The 18,460-nt window shown below is 34.7% G+C and overlaps 1 protein-coding gene across 2 annotated transcripts; it reads right to left on the bottom strand.

Annotated features, from left to right (window-relative positions):
* Positions 1-1,821: 1,821 nt before the first annotated feature.
* Positions 1,822-18,063, bottom strand: LOC148844033 (LL-diaminopimelate aminotransferase, chloroplastic-like). 2 transcript variants are annotated; one of them, XM_088960134.1, is made up of 11 exons: positions 17,783-18,056; positions 17,599-17,680; positions 17,401-17,477; positions 16,586-16,653; positions 7,415-7,531; positions 6,441-6,503; positions 4,841-4,945; positions 4,573-4,623; positions 3,565-3,885; positions 2,417-2,623; positions 1,822-2,328 (listed from the first exon to the last, which is right to left on the bottom strand). In XM_088960134.1, the coding sequence occupies exons 2-11, from the start codon at positions 17,673-17,675 to the stop codon at positions 2,035-2,037; spliced, it is 1,380 nt and encodes a 459-aa protein (XP_088816260.1). In that variant the 5' UTR covers positions 17,676-17,680; positions 17,783-18,056; the 3' UTR covers positions 1,822-2,034. The 2 variants fall into 2 exon arrangements, with proteins under 2 accessions (XP_088816260.1, XP_088816259.1); XM_088960133.1 differs by having other exon boundaries at positions 17,599-18,063.
* Positions 18,064-18,460: the final 397 nt, after the last annotated feature.

Here is an 18,460-nt window from a genome sequence, read left to right as displayed (position 1 = left end):
GCATTACACTCCTCGACTTCGAAACTGGGAGAGTGGTGTTTGAGTTATGGTTGAGTTGTCCCCAAGTGCCACGTGTCACTTCTATGGCCGCCTTATCTCATCGACACATCACCACTATGGCCCATCTTATCTCTTCAACTATGTCGGCACCACGTCATATGGATAAGTGCGACCAAGAAAAGAGATTATTGTACAAATGATGACAATTCCACTAGGGATTAGGACTTATCCCGAAGACCTCAGCCGGAAACCTCATCCCGACAACCCTGAAAGCCTCATCCAAACAAGATACAGATCTTCGACTATAAAAAGATACCTCCGACTCAAGGTAAATTATCCAACTTTTGAGTTCTATACCGTTACTTTGCTCGGACCAGCACCGTTCTCTAACTGCGCAGCCCAACCACCCACTATTCTCAACTAATTTGAGCATCAAAACATCTACCCAAATATAACTCCTCGAGCCTCTAAACATTTTCTTGGTTTCAGATCTTGCAATGTGACTTCATCCTTCCACCTCGACTCCGTCTACTGCGACCTCAGTTCAAGAACGACCTCATATCGAATAGCATCAAGTGACTCTCACATCGAAAAAAGAGCTGGTTCCATTTTAGTGCAATCATCAAAATTCAAAAAATCCACTGGCTTGGTCACGAAGTTAAAAGTATCGATTTCACAAAGAGAATCACAAAAAGGCAATTCAAATATGTATATCAGGATATATTCAGAAGATGTATGACTATGGTGGAATGATTAGGCCAAGTGCATGAATTTGTTGGGAAACTCAAATCCCAGCAAATTTTAATAGTTTACATGACTGCAAATGAAATATAGATACATAAAGAAACATAAAGAGAGAAAAATTAAAAGAAGTAGCTGTGACATATAAAGGCTAATATAGACCCAGTATAATCCCATTTTGATCACAAAGTAGTAGACCGAACTGAGCGTTGAATTAGGTAAATGGGCTAGTGGCAAATGGCTGACCAACCCTGGCTGACATAATAAGATTAATGGAAAATTTTAGAAAATTCCTCGTCATCTAGGGAAAATAATATATGCTTAACCCAGAGAAGCTCCAAAATTAAAATGCTGGAGAACTATAGTAGAATGATCCCCGCCCGACATACAGCAGCCCCTCTGGGGTCTGGCCATTCTCCATTTCTCTGTTTCCCCCTTTGGCCTACTTCACCGAACCACCACCTTCTCAGACTTTTAGAGGTCCGGACCACGGACTTGTGGGGTCCGCACCCTTTAAAAATTCATAAAGTTGGGTCACAAGTGAAACACTTGATCATGCCACCCTCGGGGGTGCTCTCTAATATGTATGCTTTTATTTTTCAAACCAAAACTGCTATATCAGCAAACATAACATGATTTTATTGACGTGGGCATTGTTTTTGCTTTGGGAAACAAAACCGTCCATATTGACGGAAACTGCCTTGAGTTGAGTTGGGTTATAAGTTAATGACGATTAGAGGGTTAATTGGAAAGAGAGTTGGTTAGCATTAAATATGGGGAGAGATGAGAGAAATAGCATTAATTATAAAAAACATAAAAAAATAATTTCACATGCTTAAACCTATCCTATCGTTTGTATTTTTACTAAGACACCCGTTATAGTTTGCAATCTATTTACATTGACCTTTCATTAAGAATTAAATGTTTTGCCATATGAAAATAGTAACTTTAACTAAGGACATGGACCCATGATTGTTTATTCCAAAAGCACCCTTGAACTGAGTGGGAAATGTTCAAGGGTATAGATCCATGGTTGTTTATTTCTAATATACCCCTAACACGACAATAAAAGAAGTTCGCTTGAATAAATTGCAGATTAATCTTCTCACTAAAGGAAGCACAAGACTCAAAGCAGATAAATGCTTTTGCAGTTTTAATCAGGAGAAACAATCAAACAATTAAGAAAAACCTAAATGTCAAAGTTGAGAAATAAAAATGGTACATGTTACAGAAGTCCAAGGCCATCAATTTGGCAGATAAATTTATTTTTGAAACCAGTTGGGAAGCACCGTCTTACTTGTAAAGTAGCTTGAATCTTTTACAGGCTTCTAAGACGTTCCCCCTGTGACCAAAGGCACTAACCCTGATGAAACCTTCACCACCAGGTCCAAAGCCACTGCCTGGAGTTGTAACTATATGGGTCTTTTCAAGAATCTCAGCAAACACATCCCATGAGCTTCGACCAGGGAAGTGGACCCAAACATAAGGGGCATGTTCCCCTCCGTATACTTTAAAACCAAGGGAGTTGAATGTGTCCACTATAAGCTCAGTGTTATCCTTGTAAAAAGAAACAACTTCATGCATTGCCTGCAAGAAATAGCAATTTATTAATAACCACAGGAGATGAGTTCTCTAATGTTAACTAGCATGTAGAAACTACACAACAAAAGCTAACCTTGAGACCCTCTGGAGAAAGGCAAGCCAATCCACCAGCTTGTGCAATGTTAGATGCACCATTGAAACAAGTACAAACGATACGGTTAAAATCCTTGGCAACAGGAAACCCATCAGAGAAAAGCAGCTCTTTTGGAACTACAGTCCAACCAAGTCGGACTCCAGTGAACCCAGCATATTTTGAGAATGATGTTGTCTCTATTGCAACCTGCAGTATATATCTCATATGTTAAACAAAGCGTTGAGGGGATGACGAAAGGAAGAAAATATCCTCTCTATCCATTACATCAGAGAAACATTGACTAATTATGCTCTGGATCTTGCCAACAACAGATTCTATTCCGGAAATAGATCCTGCCAAATAATCCTACAATTTTATGACCATTACTTTGGATTGTCAGAATATTGTTTGGGAGATTAAAATGAAAAGCAGAAAAAGTTTTAAGGTTGGGACCATACTGCCAGATGTTTTTCTTTCTTAAAGTACAAAAAAATCCATATTAACTTTCCTGGAAATTTTGAAAATTAGACCAATAAAATAGGTACAGCAAGGATCTTAAAACTTGTCAAATCCACATTACCAAATCAGTGATCGGTAGCAATATGGTCATTGGTTAACTAAACAGAACATATGAAATAGCTGATGCATTTTTCATTGCAGAAAGCTCTTGCTTCCCTATATTGAATAGCAATATAAAAGTAATTTTAAATTGAAATACATTTCCATTGGGGAAACTATGATAGACACGTGAAAAACACCTAGATACCACCATCCAAACCCTTGATCAGCAGCTTCAACATTAAGATCCCATGTCCTCTATAAGAGTTACATCCTAACTGTACAGATAATAAGAGGCTTGTTTTTTGAGAAGAGATGGGATAGTGGATGTTTTTCAGCAGAAGAAGCTGCTAGATATTGAAATTGACCCCAAGTTCTGCAGTTTTATGACACTATTCTGTGAAAGCTACTTGCTTTGCACACTGTAAATATGGTTGGTGCGGAACAGACAAGCTATACTTGCCTAAGAGATTTACAACTTGCGGCAGAAATTAATAGATGAACAAGTTAAAATAGATAACAGAAAAAGAAGAATGAAGAAAGGCTTGATTCCTTGTAAAAGAACTTTGAATAATCATTTTGAGATTTACCTCTTTTGCTCCAGGAATTTCAAATATAGACCGAGGTCTGTCATCTGATATATACATGGCATATGCGGAATCATAGACTATTATTGAACCATTTTCCTTGGCAAACCGTACCAGCTGTGTCAATTGCTCTCTTGTTGCAGCAGAACCAGTAGGATTGTTTGGTGAACAAAAGAAGATTATATCTGTTTTCTGAATAGTTGATAAATCTGGAAAGAAGCCATTTTCAGGACTGCATCTCATATACTCAATGTTTCCATATTTTTCAATATCCTTCTGGAACTGGCCAGTTTGGCCCATAATAACACTTGAATCAACATATGCCTATAAATAAAAAGGAAAGTTCACCATTTAGTTCCAGGAAAAAAGAGAGTAAGATTTGTATATTTATTAGGAAGAAACATATGATCCTAAGTTTGCAGATTAAGCTAAATACTAGTTTAGAACCTAGAGGACCAGCTAATACTACAGAACTGATTTGCATTCATAATTTATTCTTCCACTAAAACGTGTATGTGTGTAGATGGTGAAGAATCTAAATTATCTCTGCAGTTATTCCATGGCCCAAATTAGGTCAATTAGATAAATCCGGCCACCTAATAGGCATTCCCTAAACCAGACAGGATCAAATGGCTCTTGTTTTGAATTTTTCCAAATTGGATCCACCAGATTGATTACATCCATGTGCATGTCTTCCATGCACAGAGATATAGATGAAAGAGTAAATGCTGTATTCCATTAATGCAGGGCAGCCTGTCCCCCCAACCCTGATGGAGGCAGGATCAAATCCCAGGTCTCTGCTACAACCAGCAGGAGACTTTACCAGCAAGCCAGCCAGCATCTTCAACTGCCTGTCAATATTATACAGATATTGACAGAACACAAACAAGATAACATGGTCAAAGACCTATCTTTCAAACTAAAGAATCGATACCAATACATTGCTTATTGTTATGAAAGAAAATACAAATCTTATCATAAAAAATAAAAAATAAAAAGTTAGACATTTACCGGATATGATGGGTCTTGCACTGCCATTGTTACATTAGAACCAAAAAGAAGCTGTGACAAAGGAAGCCAATGTCAACATCAAGTTCTCAGTGGGGTAGCAGCCAAAAAAATTTCTACTGTAACTTTATGATGCAACCAAGCCTAGAAAGCACAATCATGCAGGATTCTAACATTTACTTCAAAATTCAAACACTGAAGCAGTAAATCTGACTGTGACAAATGAAGTATGGAAAAAACCAAATATCATCCTATAGGAACTATGACCAACCTGGAGACGGGATATGTCACATTTTGCACCATCTGAAACAAATATATCACTTTCCTCAATGCCCATGTCAGCATAAAAAGTTGATGCAATTGCAGCCCTTAATTTCTGTACAAATATAAAATCTGCATTATTCCTGAACTTAAGGGAGTACAGAAATTACACTCACACCTAAAGAGATGTTAAATAAAAGTTCCAGAACTTCATTTTGAATTAGTAGTATGGACACTCAAAACTGGATAACATTCCCATAACATTTTCAACAATCCTGGACAAGGATTTTGCAGGACAACCGCTATCCTGCAATATTTATCAACTTCTGAAAAAAATAAAAACAAATTCAACAGACAAATGACATGTCGAAATTTTGGGATTGACTGTACATTTTTTTAATCAATAACATAAGATTATTAAATAAAAAAAAAACATTACAAGAAATAGAACCACTCAATGATCAACTGCAGCAATAGATTTTTTATTTTGTTTCTTATTCAAAAATTAGTTATTCTTTTTATACCTGACCATCTCCTTATCTTCATTTTCAACATGTATTAAATAGTAACATTGAATAAAATATCAATGCGAAGATTTCTGAAGTATTAAAAGAATCAAGAAAATAGTTTTAGTTTACAAATGTCTTTTTACCATTAAACTACTTTTTTTTCTTTTTTGAATTTCTATTTATTTGTCAACAAAATATATAAATGGCATATATTCTACTAATGTTGAATCCACTGATCATTTGTGCATCCACTGCTCGTTTTCTGCTCATTTGTGGAATCATCTCCTCAACATTGTGAAGGTTAGCTGGGTGATGCCGAGGTTGGTTAAAGAGTTGTTAAACTGTTGGCAGATTAAGGGTTTGAGCAAGAAAAGGCAGGTTCTCTAGAAACTAATTCCAATTGTGGTTATCTGGTGCATCTGGACCGAGAGGATCAGAACGGTTTTTAATAACAAGTCTCTTAGTCCGGAGGATCTATCTCAGAAGAGTGGGCAAGCTGGTTTCATGGCTGTCTGTGACTGCTGAGTTTAGAAATTGTAATGTATCAGATGTTTTGTTTTCTGTTTCTTGATGGTTCATGTATTTGCTGTTTTTGATCAGTCAGCCATTTCAGGGACTGATCTCAGCCTCTTGTGTGTATCTCTTTCTCAATAAATATCACTTTACCTTTTCCCAAAAAAAAATATTCTACTAAATTTTGCTGCATGAGACATTGGCAGTATCAGAAGATTCATCATATTCAGCATGTAGCATATATAAAAGAAGATACTTAACTCAAAAGCAGCCTATCAAAATAATGGCTGATATTTGTATCACATGTACGTGTCAATGTTTGAAAGTGGAGTCATGTCCACCTTGAATAGGAAACTTAAATGATGTAATGCAACAATGGTGTGGCCCAGGCCCGAAGCCAGGCCTACAACTTTATATATATTGGGTTTAGTATGTTAAATATTTTATATAATATACACATTTATTTAAAAATAACTGTACTCCAGGCTGGGTCTAACTAGAAATGATCACCCAACTTCCAGGAATGAGAAACAAAACCAATGAAGTCAGAGGTGTTTATGAAAAAGGCTGTAAATATGAACTACATACCTTCTCACCTTGTTCAGCTCCATAACCACTGTAACCCTCTAATGTTGATAATGAATGTGATCTCTGCAGGACAAATAAGTTCGATAATTAATTAGATACAGGAAAAATTGATGTCATTGATGGAAAACTAAAGGCAGACTGTCGTGGGCTACATCATTAATCAAACTTGTAATTCTGGATAACAATTTCAATGTTGTTATCCAACTATCCAAGAACCAAAATAGTTAGAGTATACAATTAGACAAGGGCGGGCAATCACCTCTAAACTACCAGTTAAAATATTGATCCCTCTCTATTCTTAAACCTTGGAGAGCTGCCAATGAGTTTCCTCTGACTGAATTTCCAATGCCAATAGATCCCAAGTGTAAGGCAGGCTGTAGTTGTGCAAACATGCATCTAAAAAGACCCCTAATACCTGATTTCCCTGGGTTTTTACAGCTACAGCCATCAAAGTCAAGCTTAACATGGCTCTTATGAGGAAGCCAAGAGTAGTGGATTGGCATAAAGGATGAGGATGAGGAAGCAGCTATTTTCCTCTTTCTCCTTTACGTCTTTTTCTAGGCTTTTTGCACTTGTCTTTAAATGTTAGAGATTACATATTTGATGTTCCAAGGCCCTAGGACCCCCTCTTGACCTCAACCAGCATTTTGATTCATTGAAAGATCCTAAAATGCCTTGTTTGAAACCCCTTTACCAACTTAGTGGTTCTCTTTTCACTTGTTTTTGTTGATTATTCAAACTCTCTAAAGTTATTTCCAGCCTACTTTGTTAGGTAAACTTAAACTATATCTCAAAGTAACAAGCTCAGGGGCTTTGTAGCCTAATTCCAGCTTACTTGGGACAATTTCAGTCACCTAATTAGCTGCTCTTTGGATTAGCCCAGCTTCAAAGAAGTTCTGAATAAATGTAAAATTTCTATAATTTATGTTCTGTTTGTCCTTTTTCACCACCCAAAGAAAGGAGAAGCAGAATACCTGTGCCATGGCAGATGTTATGACTTCTGGAATGGGCTCAGTTGTATCACCAATTCCAAGGCTTATCACTTGTGCATCAGGATATTTCAGTATGTGTGTAGCCCTTCTTCTAGCAATCTATTTCAGGGAAAACATTTCATCAGGATATAAATAGAATGATAAAGAAGGAAAGTAAGAAAACATAAAATGAACAAGCCAAACTAGAGAGAGAGAGCACCTCTTTTTTCAATTCACTTTTTATGCCCTTAAAATCCAAGGAAAAGTTTCATGATTGACTGGTTGGGTCAAGGATTCATCTCAGTGCTTCTTTTTTTACCTTCTTTTGCTTCACCAAGAGATAGGTCTTGCTTCCATACTGTAGTTTTTTTATCAACGCTTCTATAACGTAGTTTTGTTTGGTTTTTGTATAATATCATGCTTAGTTGCTTACTATAATGCTTTTTTTTTTTTGATAAATGTTGCTTACTATAATGTTGGTTTGAGAGTTTAATTTTCTCTTCATTTTGTATGGATACCTCTTACATCTACATGCATATTGCATAGTTTATGTTTTAGGTATTATTATTTATATTCTTCCCGTGGTAATGACAGGTTAGCTGCTTCAAATTTTTAATGCTGCCTCTTATGTCCATGTTCATATTCCACAGTTGCTTGGAATGCTGTTCAAGGACACTAACCTTAATAATGCCAGTTGTAAAACTTTTCAACCTGCTTATTTGAAAAAGGCTAGAACATAGAAATTTTCTTTCCCAAGCGAGAGAAGCTATTGCACTGTTAAGTGGGAAAAGGCCTTGCCAAGTTGAGCTGCGTTTAGTTCTCAGATCTTGCTGAAATTACAAGTTAAAAATTATTAAAAGAAAATTCATAGTTTATAATTCTATTATCTTCTCGTGCTTACTATTTTCTCCTATGGTGCCTATTATTCTATATTTTTATCTTGTTTTTCCTAAGCTTCTAACCTTATTTTTTTCTATTTGCCTTGATTTTCACATATTTATTCGTTATTTTGGAATGACCTCAATTTTATGTACTAAAAATTGAAGCAAAAAGAAATTATAAACGACATTTTCACAGCTATCTTCGGATCCATCACAAAACATCCAAAAGCAAGACACTACCAAATCTTACCTGAGGTGCTGAATGGTTAGATTAGAAGATGTATTCTGGCTGTTACCCACCATTTTAATGGTCTAACATGTAAAATCTAGGCTGATTCTCAACGGTTTTTTCCATCAAGTGCCCAGTGTTTTAAAAGCGCAAGGCGCAGGGGTCAATTTGCGTCTAAGGTGCAAGGTGAGGTGCGTGCCTTTTTTAAGCAAGACGCAAAATTATAAAATAAATGCTAAAAAATAAAAAAATGTCAGAAAATTCAAAAAAAATGCCAAAAAATCAAAATATTAATAAAAAAATATAACTTAAATTTTAAAATAATGTTTTAAAAAACCTATTATCTAAAATTATAAGACATAAACATAAGATGTAAATCATATTCAAATGAGAATTTAAAAATAAAATCAAGCATATAAAACATTTTCAAGCATTTAAAACCTCTAATCTCTTTTTTCGCTCAATTGCAGTACTTTGCGTAGCTAATGTATGTAAAACATATTACATTCCTGATCCTACGAGCCGACTTTGTGCCACGACCCCAAGGTTCAAAGTATCGACACGTATCAGCCCGTATCGTTTCGAGACCCCTCCGATACGCCCCTACAGTGGGTGTATTGGGGGCCTGACCGGTTCAAGGGGTTCTCAGAGCTTCGGTGAGCAAGCGAAGCAAGCGAATCGGAGCGGAGCCCCCGGCCCAGCCACTATGTTTAAAAAAAAGCATCAAATTTTCAAAAGGTGCACGCTTGGGCTGAGGCGCATCAGGCGCACGCCTAGGCCCACCTTTTAAATCACTACAAGTGCCCACTACCTAGGTCTGCAAATGTCCGTAGTTATCAAAGTGTTTTGGCAACAAGAATTCTGTTAAATAAAAAGCTAAATTTTGATCAGTTCCCAAGTTTTATAAATCAATCAGCATGTATATTGATTGAAAAATAGTAACTCTTTGTACCTCTCAAAACATGATAAACCATCATATTTAAAAGACAAATATTAATTTCAATATTTGTAAAAGTAATGTTAATAAGTATTTAATAGAGAAACTTCATATCAATTTAGCAACTAAAGAAGGTTATGATTTTAAATGAAAAACATTTAAGATAGAAAATAAGTAAAAGATAAGTAAAAGAAAAAAAAAGAACAAGTGTGGAGACACTGTTTTATTTAATGTGTGAGAGAGAGAGAGAGAATAAAAAGAAGAAAAGAAAAGAAACCTCTTTGTCCTTTTTCTTTTCTCAAAACCCTTGGAACTTGGATGTTCTAAATTTCAGCAGTAAACCCTTAAAAAATTATGAATAATATACTATAAAATGTATTATCATACATATTAGTAAGTTGTAGCCATCTTATAATACAGTGTCCACCTTGTGACTTTTGTCTCCTAGGTGGTGCCTAGTCACCTAGATGATGCCTTGGAAACTATGCAAATGCCAGTGAGGATTTGGCCATGGGTAGCCAGGCTATACCAGATTTGTAATCTGATAGTAGCCTGTACTGACTATTTTTTCTTGGCTATGGGGCACTCTTGCAAACATTCTACTGCTCTCATTCAAGGACTGAAACTGGCCTGCTCTCTAAGTATAGGAACTGCAAAGTAATCAGCTGGTTGGATAATGAAACAGAAGGTCCTTGGATACTAAGAAGATAACAAGAGAAGCTAAAAGTCTGGCATCTAACCTGAACTGCTTGTTCAGGTGGGTACCTAGGACAGGTGAGGGATTAGCTGATGGGCTTGCAAGGATGGGGGTTAACAAAGATAGTGTTGTATAGGAGCCACCAGGCAAAGGATTGCTATGACTTTGTCATGTTGCTGGGCTGTTTTGTTACAGACAGCAGTGACTGTTATCATTGTACTGTCTTTCTCTACATTGATTTGATACAAGAAAAGTTACAAGATTTTAGCCATCATGAACAATGGATTGAACTCCAACTTCATTTGTCTCATTCCAAAGAAAGGGGGACTCTTGGAGGTAAAGGATTTCAGACCGATTAGACTAGCGGGGAGTTTTTACAAGATTTTAGCCAAAGTGATAGCAAGAAAACTAAAAGAAATCCTAGGAGACCTAATCTCCTCAAACCAGTTTGCTTTTGTGAAAGGAAGGCAAATACTGGATAGCATTCTTATAGCAAATGAATGTGTAGAAGATAGAAAACTAAATGAAAAGCCAGGGGTCATTGTTAAACTAGACCTTGAAAAAGCCTACGACAAAGTGGATTGGGAGTGTATTCACCAAATTTAGAGGTTAGAGGCTTCGGTGGTAAGTGGGCTAACTGAAGGCTGCATTGAATCAACTTGGTTCTCAGTGTTGATAAATGGAGAACCAAAAGGCTACTTCAAGGCAAGTTGAGGTCTGAGACAAGGTTGTCTCCTATTCATCAAAAAAAAGACAAGGTTGTCTCCTATTCATCAAAAAAAAAGACAAGGTTGTCTCCTATCCCCCTTTCTTTTCTCATTGGTGATGGATATCTTCAATCAGCTTTTCGACAAAGCTAAAACCCTTAACTTCATAAAAGGTTTTGAAGTGGGAAGAGATGCTCTCCACGTCTCACATCTACAGTTCGCAGACGACATTATCTTATCTTTGGAAGCATCTCTAGACAACATAACCAATGCTAAGAGGGTAATTAATTGTTTCAAGGGGGTAACTGCATAGTTTTCAAGGCGCCAAGGCAAGGCTAGGCAACAGGGGGGTGCCTTGTCGCCTAGTTTTCAAGGCGAGACGGGTGCCTAGACATCACCTAGGCAATGGGTTTTTTTAAGTAAAAAATCACATATCCTAGGGTAGTTCCCTAGGTTCCATAACCAACTTTCTTTAATAACTATCCATAATTTTCATAAGAATATTATAAGCTTCATGTTTAAGTCTAGAAAATCAACATATTTATGAGAAGAAAAAGAAGAAGGAAAGAAATTTCAAAAAATATAAGGGCTGAACCCCTATTTTTGTTATAGGAAAAGAAGAAAAGAAAAGGTAGAAGAAGAAGAAGAATAAGAAGATGCGGAAGAAGAAAAGTGTTGGTTAGACAAAATTTCAAGTTCTTCCCTTACTTATTGGTTCAGATCTTGAAGTCATTGAGGGTTCAACACAGCAGTTAGCAATGTTTGTGTTGATTAAACCCTAACAAATAAGAAAATAATAAAAAGAAATTAGTTTATAAACACAAAAATGAATGTTTTTCTTTAATAATGTCTATTTTATAATTATAATATCAAAAAAAAACAATATAAAAGTATTTTATTACACAGCATGCAAAACTGCTTGGCAACTTGGCAAGGCGAGCCGCCTCCAAGGGCACCTTGTCGCCTAGGCGTCACCTTGGCAACTATGGGTAACTGGTTTGAGGGTCAATTTCTCCAAAAGTAGTGTTGTAGCAAAAATTCTGTAGAAGCAGGTCTGCTGGAATCTTTTAAAGCCATTCTGGGATGCAAAGTGGAGTCCTTGCCAATTCTCTACTTGGGGATGCCTCAAGGGGAAGACCCAAAAATTTTCAGCTTTTGGGGGACAGTGATGGAAAAATGCGAGAAGAAACTAGCAACTTGAAAGAGCTGCTATTTATCAAAAGGGGGGCAGACTCACTCTCTTAAAGGCCTCTCTTGCAAATCTTCCAATCTATTATTTGTTGGTCTTCCAAATCCCAAGGAAAGTCAGACCTGAGATCGAGAAACTTCAAAGAAATTTCCTTTGGGAAGGCAGCGGGGAAAAAAGAAGTCACTTAGTAAGCTGGGATCAAGTATGTAAACCTAAGGAGAAAGGTGGATTGGGTATTGGCCATCTCAAGGAGAAGAATACTTCCCTTTTGGGGAAGTGGCTTTGGAAATTTCCCAAAGAACCAAACTCTCTATGGGGAGCTATCATCTCTAGCAAGTACAGGACAAGCTCAAACGGTTGGGATAGCAATCTCCATTTGAGCCGGGTAAAATCCACAAACCCTTGGAAAGGTAACATTTCTATTGGCAATTCTGTTTTCCCTTTAATTAGGTAATGGTAGCAGGATTAAATTCTGGAAAGATCTCTGGTGGGGCCACTCTACCCTAGCTGATTCTTTCCCAAGACTCTTTAATCTAATCCAAGACCAAGATGCAACCATTTCTGCTTGCATTCCTGCCTCTTCCTCTGAGTACACTCTGAACCTAAGCCTTAGAAGACCTCTAAGAGACCCAGAGATAACCCAAGTAGCAGACCTACCCCAAGCTCCAAAGGAGGTCTACATCTCATCTAGTTCCCAAGACTATGATTTGGTCCCTCACCCTATAGGCGAATTCTCTTCCAAGTCCTTCTACAAGGTTTTGACTGCAGGCGATCAGATCTCCCCCTTCCCGTTTAAAAAGGTTTGGAGTAGCCAAATCCCCATAAGAGTTTGCTTCTTTGTTGGGAAACCAGTTTGCAAAGGATCAACACTTGTCACCTTGTTCAAAAGTAGAGCTTGAGAAGACTCTTCATTTCACCCCATGCTTGCACTTTGTGCTTGAGTGAAGGAGAATCAACTAATCACTTACTCCTCCACTGCAATGAGACAAAGAAAATTTGGCACCACTTCCTGAAGTTGGCGGGGTATGGTTGGGTTGCCCCTGAAAGTATCCGGGATTTAATTCAACAATGGCAATGCAAAGGTCTTAGCAAAAAAGGCAAAATCTATTGGCAAACTATACTATATGCAGTGTTGTGGGGAATTTGGGAAGAAAGATATAATCACTTATTTGAAAACAAGAAAAAATCCCTTGAGTTAGTCTCCCAAATTACTCTACACTGTAATCTTTGGGCCATTAATTCTGATATGTTCAAAGGATTCTCAACAAATGATCTCAACAGAAGTGCAAAGTTTCTCTTCTCCCAGTTGATTTCCCTCCCTTCTGTTCCCCGTGTGTTAGTAAGAAGAAGAAAGAGAGGGACAACACTAAACTTTGATGGGAGCGCATCAGGCAACCCAGGAGTGGCTGGTATAGGAGGCATGGTAAGAGATGAAATGGGGTGTTATTGTGTGGACTTTTAGTGGTCCAATAGGTGTTGCTGATTCTACCAAGGTGGAAGTGTTGTCAGCTCTTAGGGGAATCAGAATAGTTAGAAACCTGGGCATTCAAAACTTAACCATAGCAGGAGATTCAGCAAATACTATAAAATGGTTAAGAAAAAAAGGAGGTCCATGGGGATTAAGTCATTTTTTGACAGAAGCAAGAGACGCTAAGTTAGGAGCTCACATTGATGTAGTATATAGTACAAAGGGGTTTCCCCTTTTATGTTGTACATCTCCTCATGTACTCTTTATTTTATCTAATAAAACTAGCGGGAACCCGTGCAATGCACGGGATTTATTAAGTGAAAGATAAATAATAGAATGGGTCATTTACTAAAATACCCCTATAGTTTCATGGATTTACTAAAATCCACCCTATAGTTAGCATTTTACTAAAACATCACTTATAATTTGCAACGGATTTAATCAATCTTCCATTAGATAATAGTGGAAAATAACAATGTTGACCTTGATGTTCATTTAAATAAATTTAATCAAAAGAAAATAGAAATAAAAATACCATTTTTGCCCTTAATAAGACACGAGCAACCACTTTATTGGCTATAATTGGCCAATTTTGTTTTCTGTATAAAAAAGTGTTAAGGGTATTTTTGAAATAAAAAACCATGGGCCTAATAGAAAAATACACTCCTTAATGAAAGGTTGATTAAGTAAATAAGTTGTAAAATATATGGGATGTTTTAGTAAAACGAAAACTATAAGGTAGGTTTAAGTAAATATATAAAACTATAAGGTGTGTTCTAGTAAATGACCCTAATAGAAACACATAAGAGTATACAATTGTTTTATATTTTCAACTTTTTAAATAATTAATAATTATTCATATTTTATATGCTACTTAACAAACTTTTTATAATGCAAAAATAACAATAATTAATCTTAGTTAGGTTCATCAAACTTATGAAACCGACCAACCTGATCAACTCGACCCGAGTTGGTTGGTTTTCTAGTATTTTTATGTCGGCTTTGGTTCAAAAAATTCCCAATTCGACCAAATTGGGTCAAAATTTCACTTTGGCCATTTGTAAACCAACCAAAATCAAACAACCTAACCATGGATATAATATTAAATATGAAAAAGTGAGAAATTTCCATAATTCTTAGTCCAAAATGTTGTATTTCATAAATCTAATTTTTAAATTTATTTTTAGTAATTGCATTGTAATTTTTAAAATTAAATTCAATTTTTAAGTTTAAATCTTTTGAAGCGACTGACCTTTTGTAAAAACCAACCCAAACCGATACAACTTGTGTGGGTTAGTTTTCAGAAAAGGTTAGTCGGTTTCGTCTGACCAATTCCTCAACCTGACCAGGTCAATTTGGTTGGTCAAATAGCTTATGGCCGGACAGAACCAACTCAAGAACACTCATAATTTTAGCTGAACTAATAGTCCTATCTCCAATAAATAACAATAGTTTATTTTTAGGGAAGGTTAAGAGATTTTACCCCTCCCTCCTGTTGTATCCTCCATTTTAATTTTATTAATAAAAGTTTATGTTATCTATCAATAAATAAATAAATAACAGTAGTTGAATCTTCAATAATTATTGAAAATTTCTAGCAAAAATATACAATTATTGAAAATATATTAATAATGAAAAAAATACAATAAGTACTAAAAATATATTAGTTTAGTCGATAAATAGTATAATCTCAAATAATAGTTTAATCACTAATAAATATTAATTAATCAATAAGTTATAACAAAAATACAATAAGTACAATAAATTAAATTTAAAAAATTCAAAAATAGTAGTTTAATCTCCAATAATTATTGAAAGTTTTCTATTAAATAACAAAACAAAATAAATTTATACATAATCATTGAAAGTACATTTATCATAAAAAACAATAAATAATTACTGAAATAAAATAAATATTAACTTTAGTATATATAATTATACAATAAATACAGATTAAGAGTTTAAAATTATTATTATTAAATATTAATTTTTTTAAAGTTATTTTCTCGAATTATTACTTGATGTAAGTGAAATTCGTTATTTACAATATTAGATAAAAATATTAAATTATTACTAATTTCAACATTATGTTATATTTATATTTCTACTTTTCAGAATTTTTAAATTTATTACGTAATTTATTTATTTATTTTAACTATTTAATATCTAGTTAAGTTAAATATTTAGTTATTTCAATACTTAAATAATATGTAAAATATTAATTATTTATTGATTTTAATTATCCATAAAATCATAATTTATACTATTATTACATAATTTCATTATTAATTTTGTTTTTTTAATAAATATTTTAGAGTTATTATATAATTTTGTTAGAATATTTAAATATTTCTTAAATTTTTTAATCCAAACTTTCTTTAGATAGATATAGATAAAAAGTAGGGGAGAGGATAAATAGGAATTAGAGATAATTTAGGAGAAAAACTCTTTACTAAATTAGAGATAATTTTGGAGATAAATAGGAATTAGAGATAATTTAGAAGACAAATAGGAATTAGAGGTAATTTTGGAGAAAGTGGGGGAGGTAGTTTAGGAGAAGAAATTATTTAGGTTATTGTAAAGTGCATCTCATTGGTTGTTTTGAAAATGACATGGAATAAAAAATAAATAAATAAAGGAGAAAACTTCTTCACCACCTTATTTTAATATATATATATACATATATATATATATATATATATAAAATTCTGATACCTTTTTCTCAAAAAAATATATTTTGTTAGGGTTTTAGACTTTCTTATTAGAATCTCTTTTATTATTTTAATGATAAAAAAAGTGATCCAAGTTAAGGGTAATCCCCAACTCAAGTGACTCCATATGCGTAGTACATTTCCATTGAAAGAACTAAAATCCAAACAAGCAATTTGTGTACTGCATTTACATGTAATTAGTATGTTAACCACTTTAATTTTGAAGAACAGATGAAATAGTATTCATTGCTATCAAACTCAAATAAATGATCTTTTCATAAATAAAAAGAAACAGAAAAAGATCAACCAGCATGATACCATAAATTACTTATCATTGTATGTGAAGCTTTCTCACCTCCGGGAATAAATATCCAGCTTGAAGTTTTGCCATGTTTGCATTGCGAGAGACCTTTGTCTTGTAAGCTTTTGTGGCATGCAATCAACGAAGTTAGTGTTATAGATGGTGGCATAACCATAGAGGGATTCTTTCATCAATCAATTGCACAATTATCAGTAGTAGTTAAGCAATAAAAATGGGAAAATTAGTTCTAGCTAAGGTTGGCATTTATTGTAACACACGCAAACATGTGCACTGTTTTAGCTTAAAGAAACTGGAAATCTCTCCATTTATTTCATGTTTTGAATTACAGAGATTCAAAACGGTGTTTCCATTAAATAAGATATATGAAAGATTGTAAAAACATCTATAACGGACAAAAAGAAAATTCAGCAACCTCTCTTTGACATTGTTATATTCAATAAAATCTTTGCTTTGAGAATAAAGCTCCTTTACACATATTCATCGAGTCTGTAACATGCACTTAGTAATGTGATAGGAATAAGAAAGTGCACATGCATGTCCGGAGAAATTTTTTATTTCTAATTGGAAGATGTTACATGCCAAGGATCCATGGAGCTAAAAAAGTCCGTGATCTAGCATACAGGACAATTCCCACCATAGAGCATTGCCATCAAATTCAACAATATCAATGTCACAAATATGTATGGTTTAACAGGACACTAAAAACCACATCTCGAATTGCACCATTGACTCATACAGACAAAGCCAAGTGAAAAGCAAGAACCATCGATTATCAGAAGTTCAAATTTCTTGCGAATGAACATATTTAGTTAACATTCTAAAACTCAAGTGGAAGGTTGAAAAAATACCGGTCGTCTCCGCCGGGGGTGTTGCGATGCATTTACATATCCCATTCTTCTTTGCCGGAACTGCAACCTTCAAAGTTCTGCATGCACACAACAATGAAATTTAGCTTAAAAAAAACTTAGCTCCTCAGAGAACTGGAAAAATAACAGAAAAAAAAAAAAAAAAAAGAATCTTCTTTTCTTAACGATTAAAGATGAAACCTGGAGTTGATGCTGTTTGAGCTCAAAAAAGCGGATGAAGACGAAGAAAGAGAGATTGAAAGATGCGTCAGGGACATTTTTTCTATATAAAATGCAGCTACCTTTCGGTTAATGAACTGAGTCGAAAAAAGAAATTTTGATTAATTCTAGAAGATTAGGGTTGTAAGAGGTATTCTGAGAACACCTTTGGAGGAACAAGCTTAAGCTACTACGCAAGCCGCCGCCCGAAGAATGAGAAAGAGGTTCTAACTTTTAAGCCCTAAACCCCTGACTCGAAGTGGACGATGGAGATGCAGAGCAGCAAATGAAGTAGAGAACACACGGGACTCTCTCTCGCTGGCTCCAATAACCTATATAAGTAAGGGTTCTCGTTTTTTGAGAAGAGAAGATCTTCCGCGAACCGAATGAAAATAAACCGAAAATCGATCTGCCCAGTTTTTAAACAGCCGAAACACCGCACGAAATGACGCACCGAATAGGCCCTTAGTATCTTAAAATTTTTCCTAAACAATTTCCTCATTATCCCCAACTTTTTTTAAGTTATTTCTTATTTAGTAAAGAGTTTTTCTAATAAATTATCTCTAATTTTTATTTCTCTTTTCTCCCACTTTTTATCTATATTTATCCAAAGAAAGTTTAAGTTAAAAAATATAAGAATTATTTAAACATTCTAATAAAATTATATAATAACTTTAAAATATTTATTAAAAAGACAAAAAATAATTATAATTGATTTAATACTATTCATATTATTAATAAATTTATATTTTTACAAAATTCATCACAAAAATATATACAAACAATATAAATTATGATTTTCTAGAATATTCAATCTAAATGTTATTCAAATAATAAAAAATCT

The sequence above is a fragment of the Nelumbo lutea genome, chromosome 8, assembly GCF_056320005.1.
Source record: "Nelumbo lutea isolate HS-2025 chromosome 8, American lotus-T2T, whole genome shotgun sequence".
Lineage (NCBI taxonomy): Eukaryota > Viridiplantae > Streptophyta > Magnoliopsida > Proteales > Nelumbonaceae > Nelumbo > Nelumbo lutea.
Note: the sequence above shows the minus strand (reverse complement) of the source record. Positions and strands in the feature narration are given on the sequence as shown.

What these genes read in the sequence shown, in the direction of transcription:
- LOC148844033 (XM_088960133.1), bottom strand. Translation starts at nt 17,675, where the DNA reads ATGTCCCTGACGCATCTTTCAATCTCTCTTTCTTCGTCTTCATCCGCT. An exon ending in CTGGATATTTATTCCCGGAG is followed by an intron (nt 7,532 to 16,585) that starts GTGAGAAAGCTT and finishes TCCCTGAAATAG; the next exon opens with ATTGCTAGAAGAAGGGCTAC. An exon ending in AAATTCCTGGAGCAAAAGAG is followed by an intron (nt 2,624 to 3,564) that starts GTAAATCTCAAA and finishes TATATACTGCAG; the next exon opens with GTTGCAATAGAGACAACATC.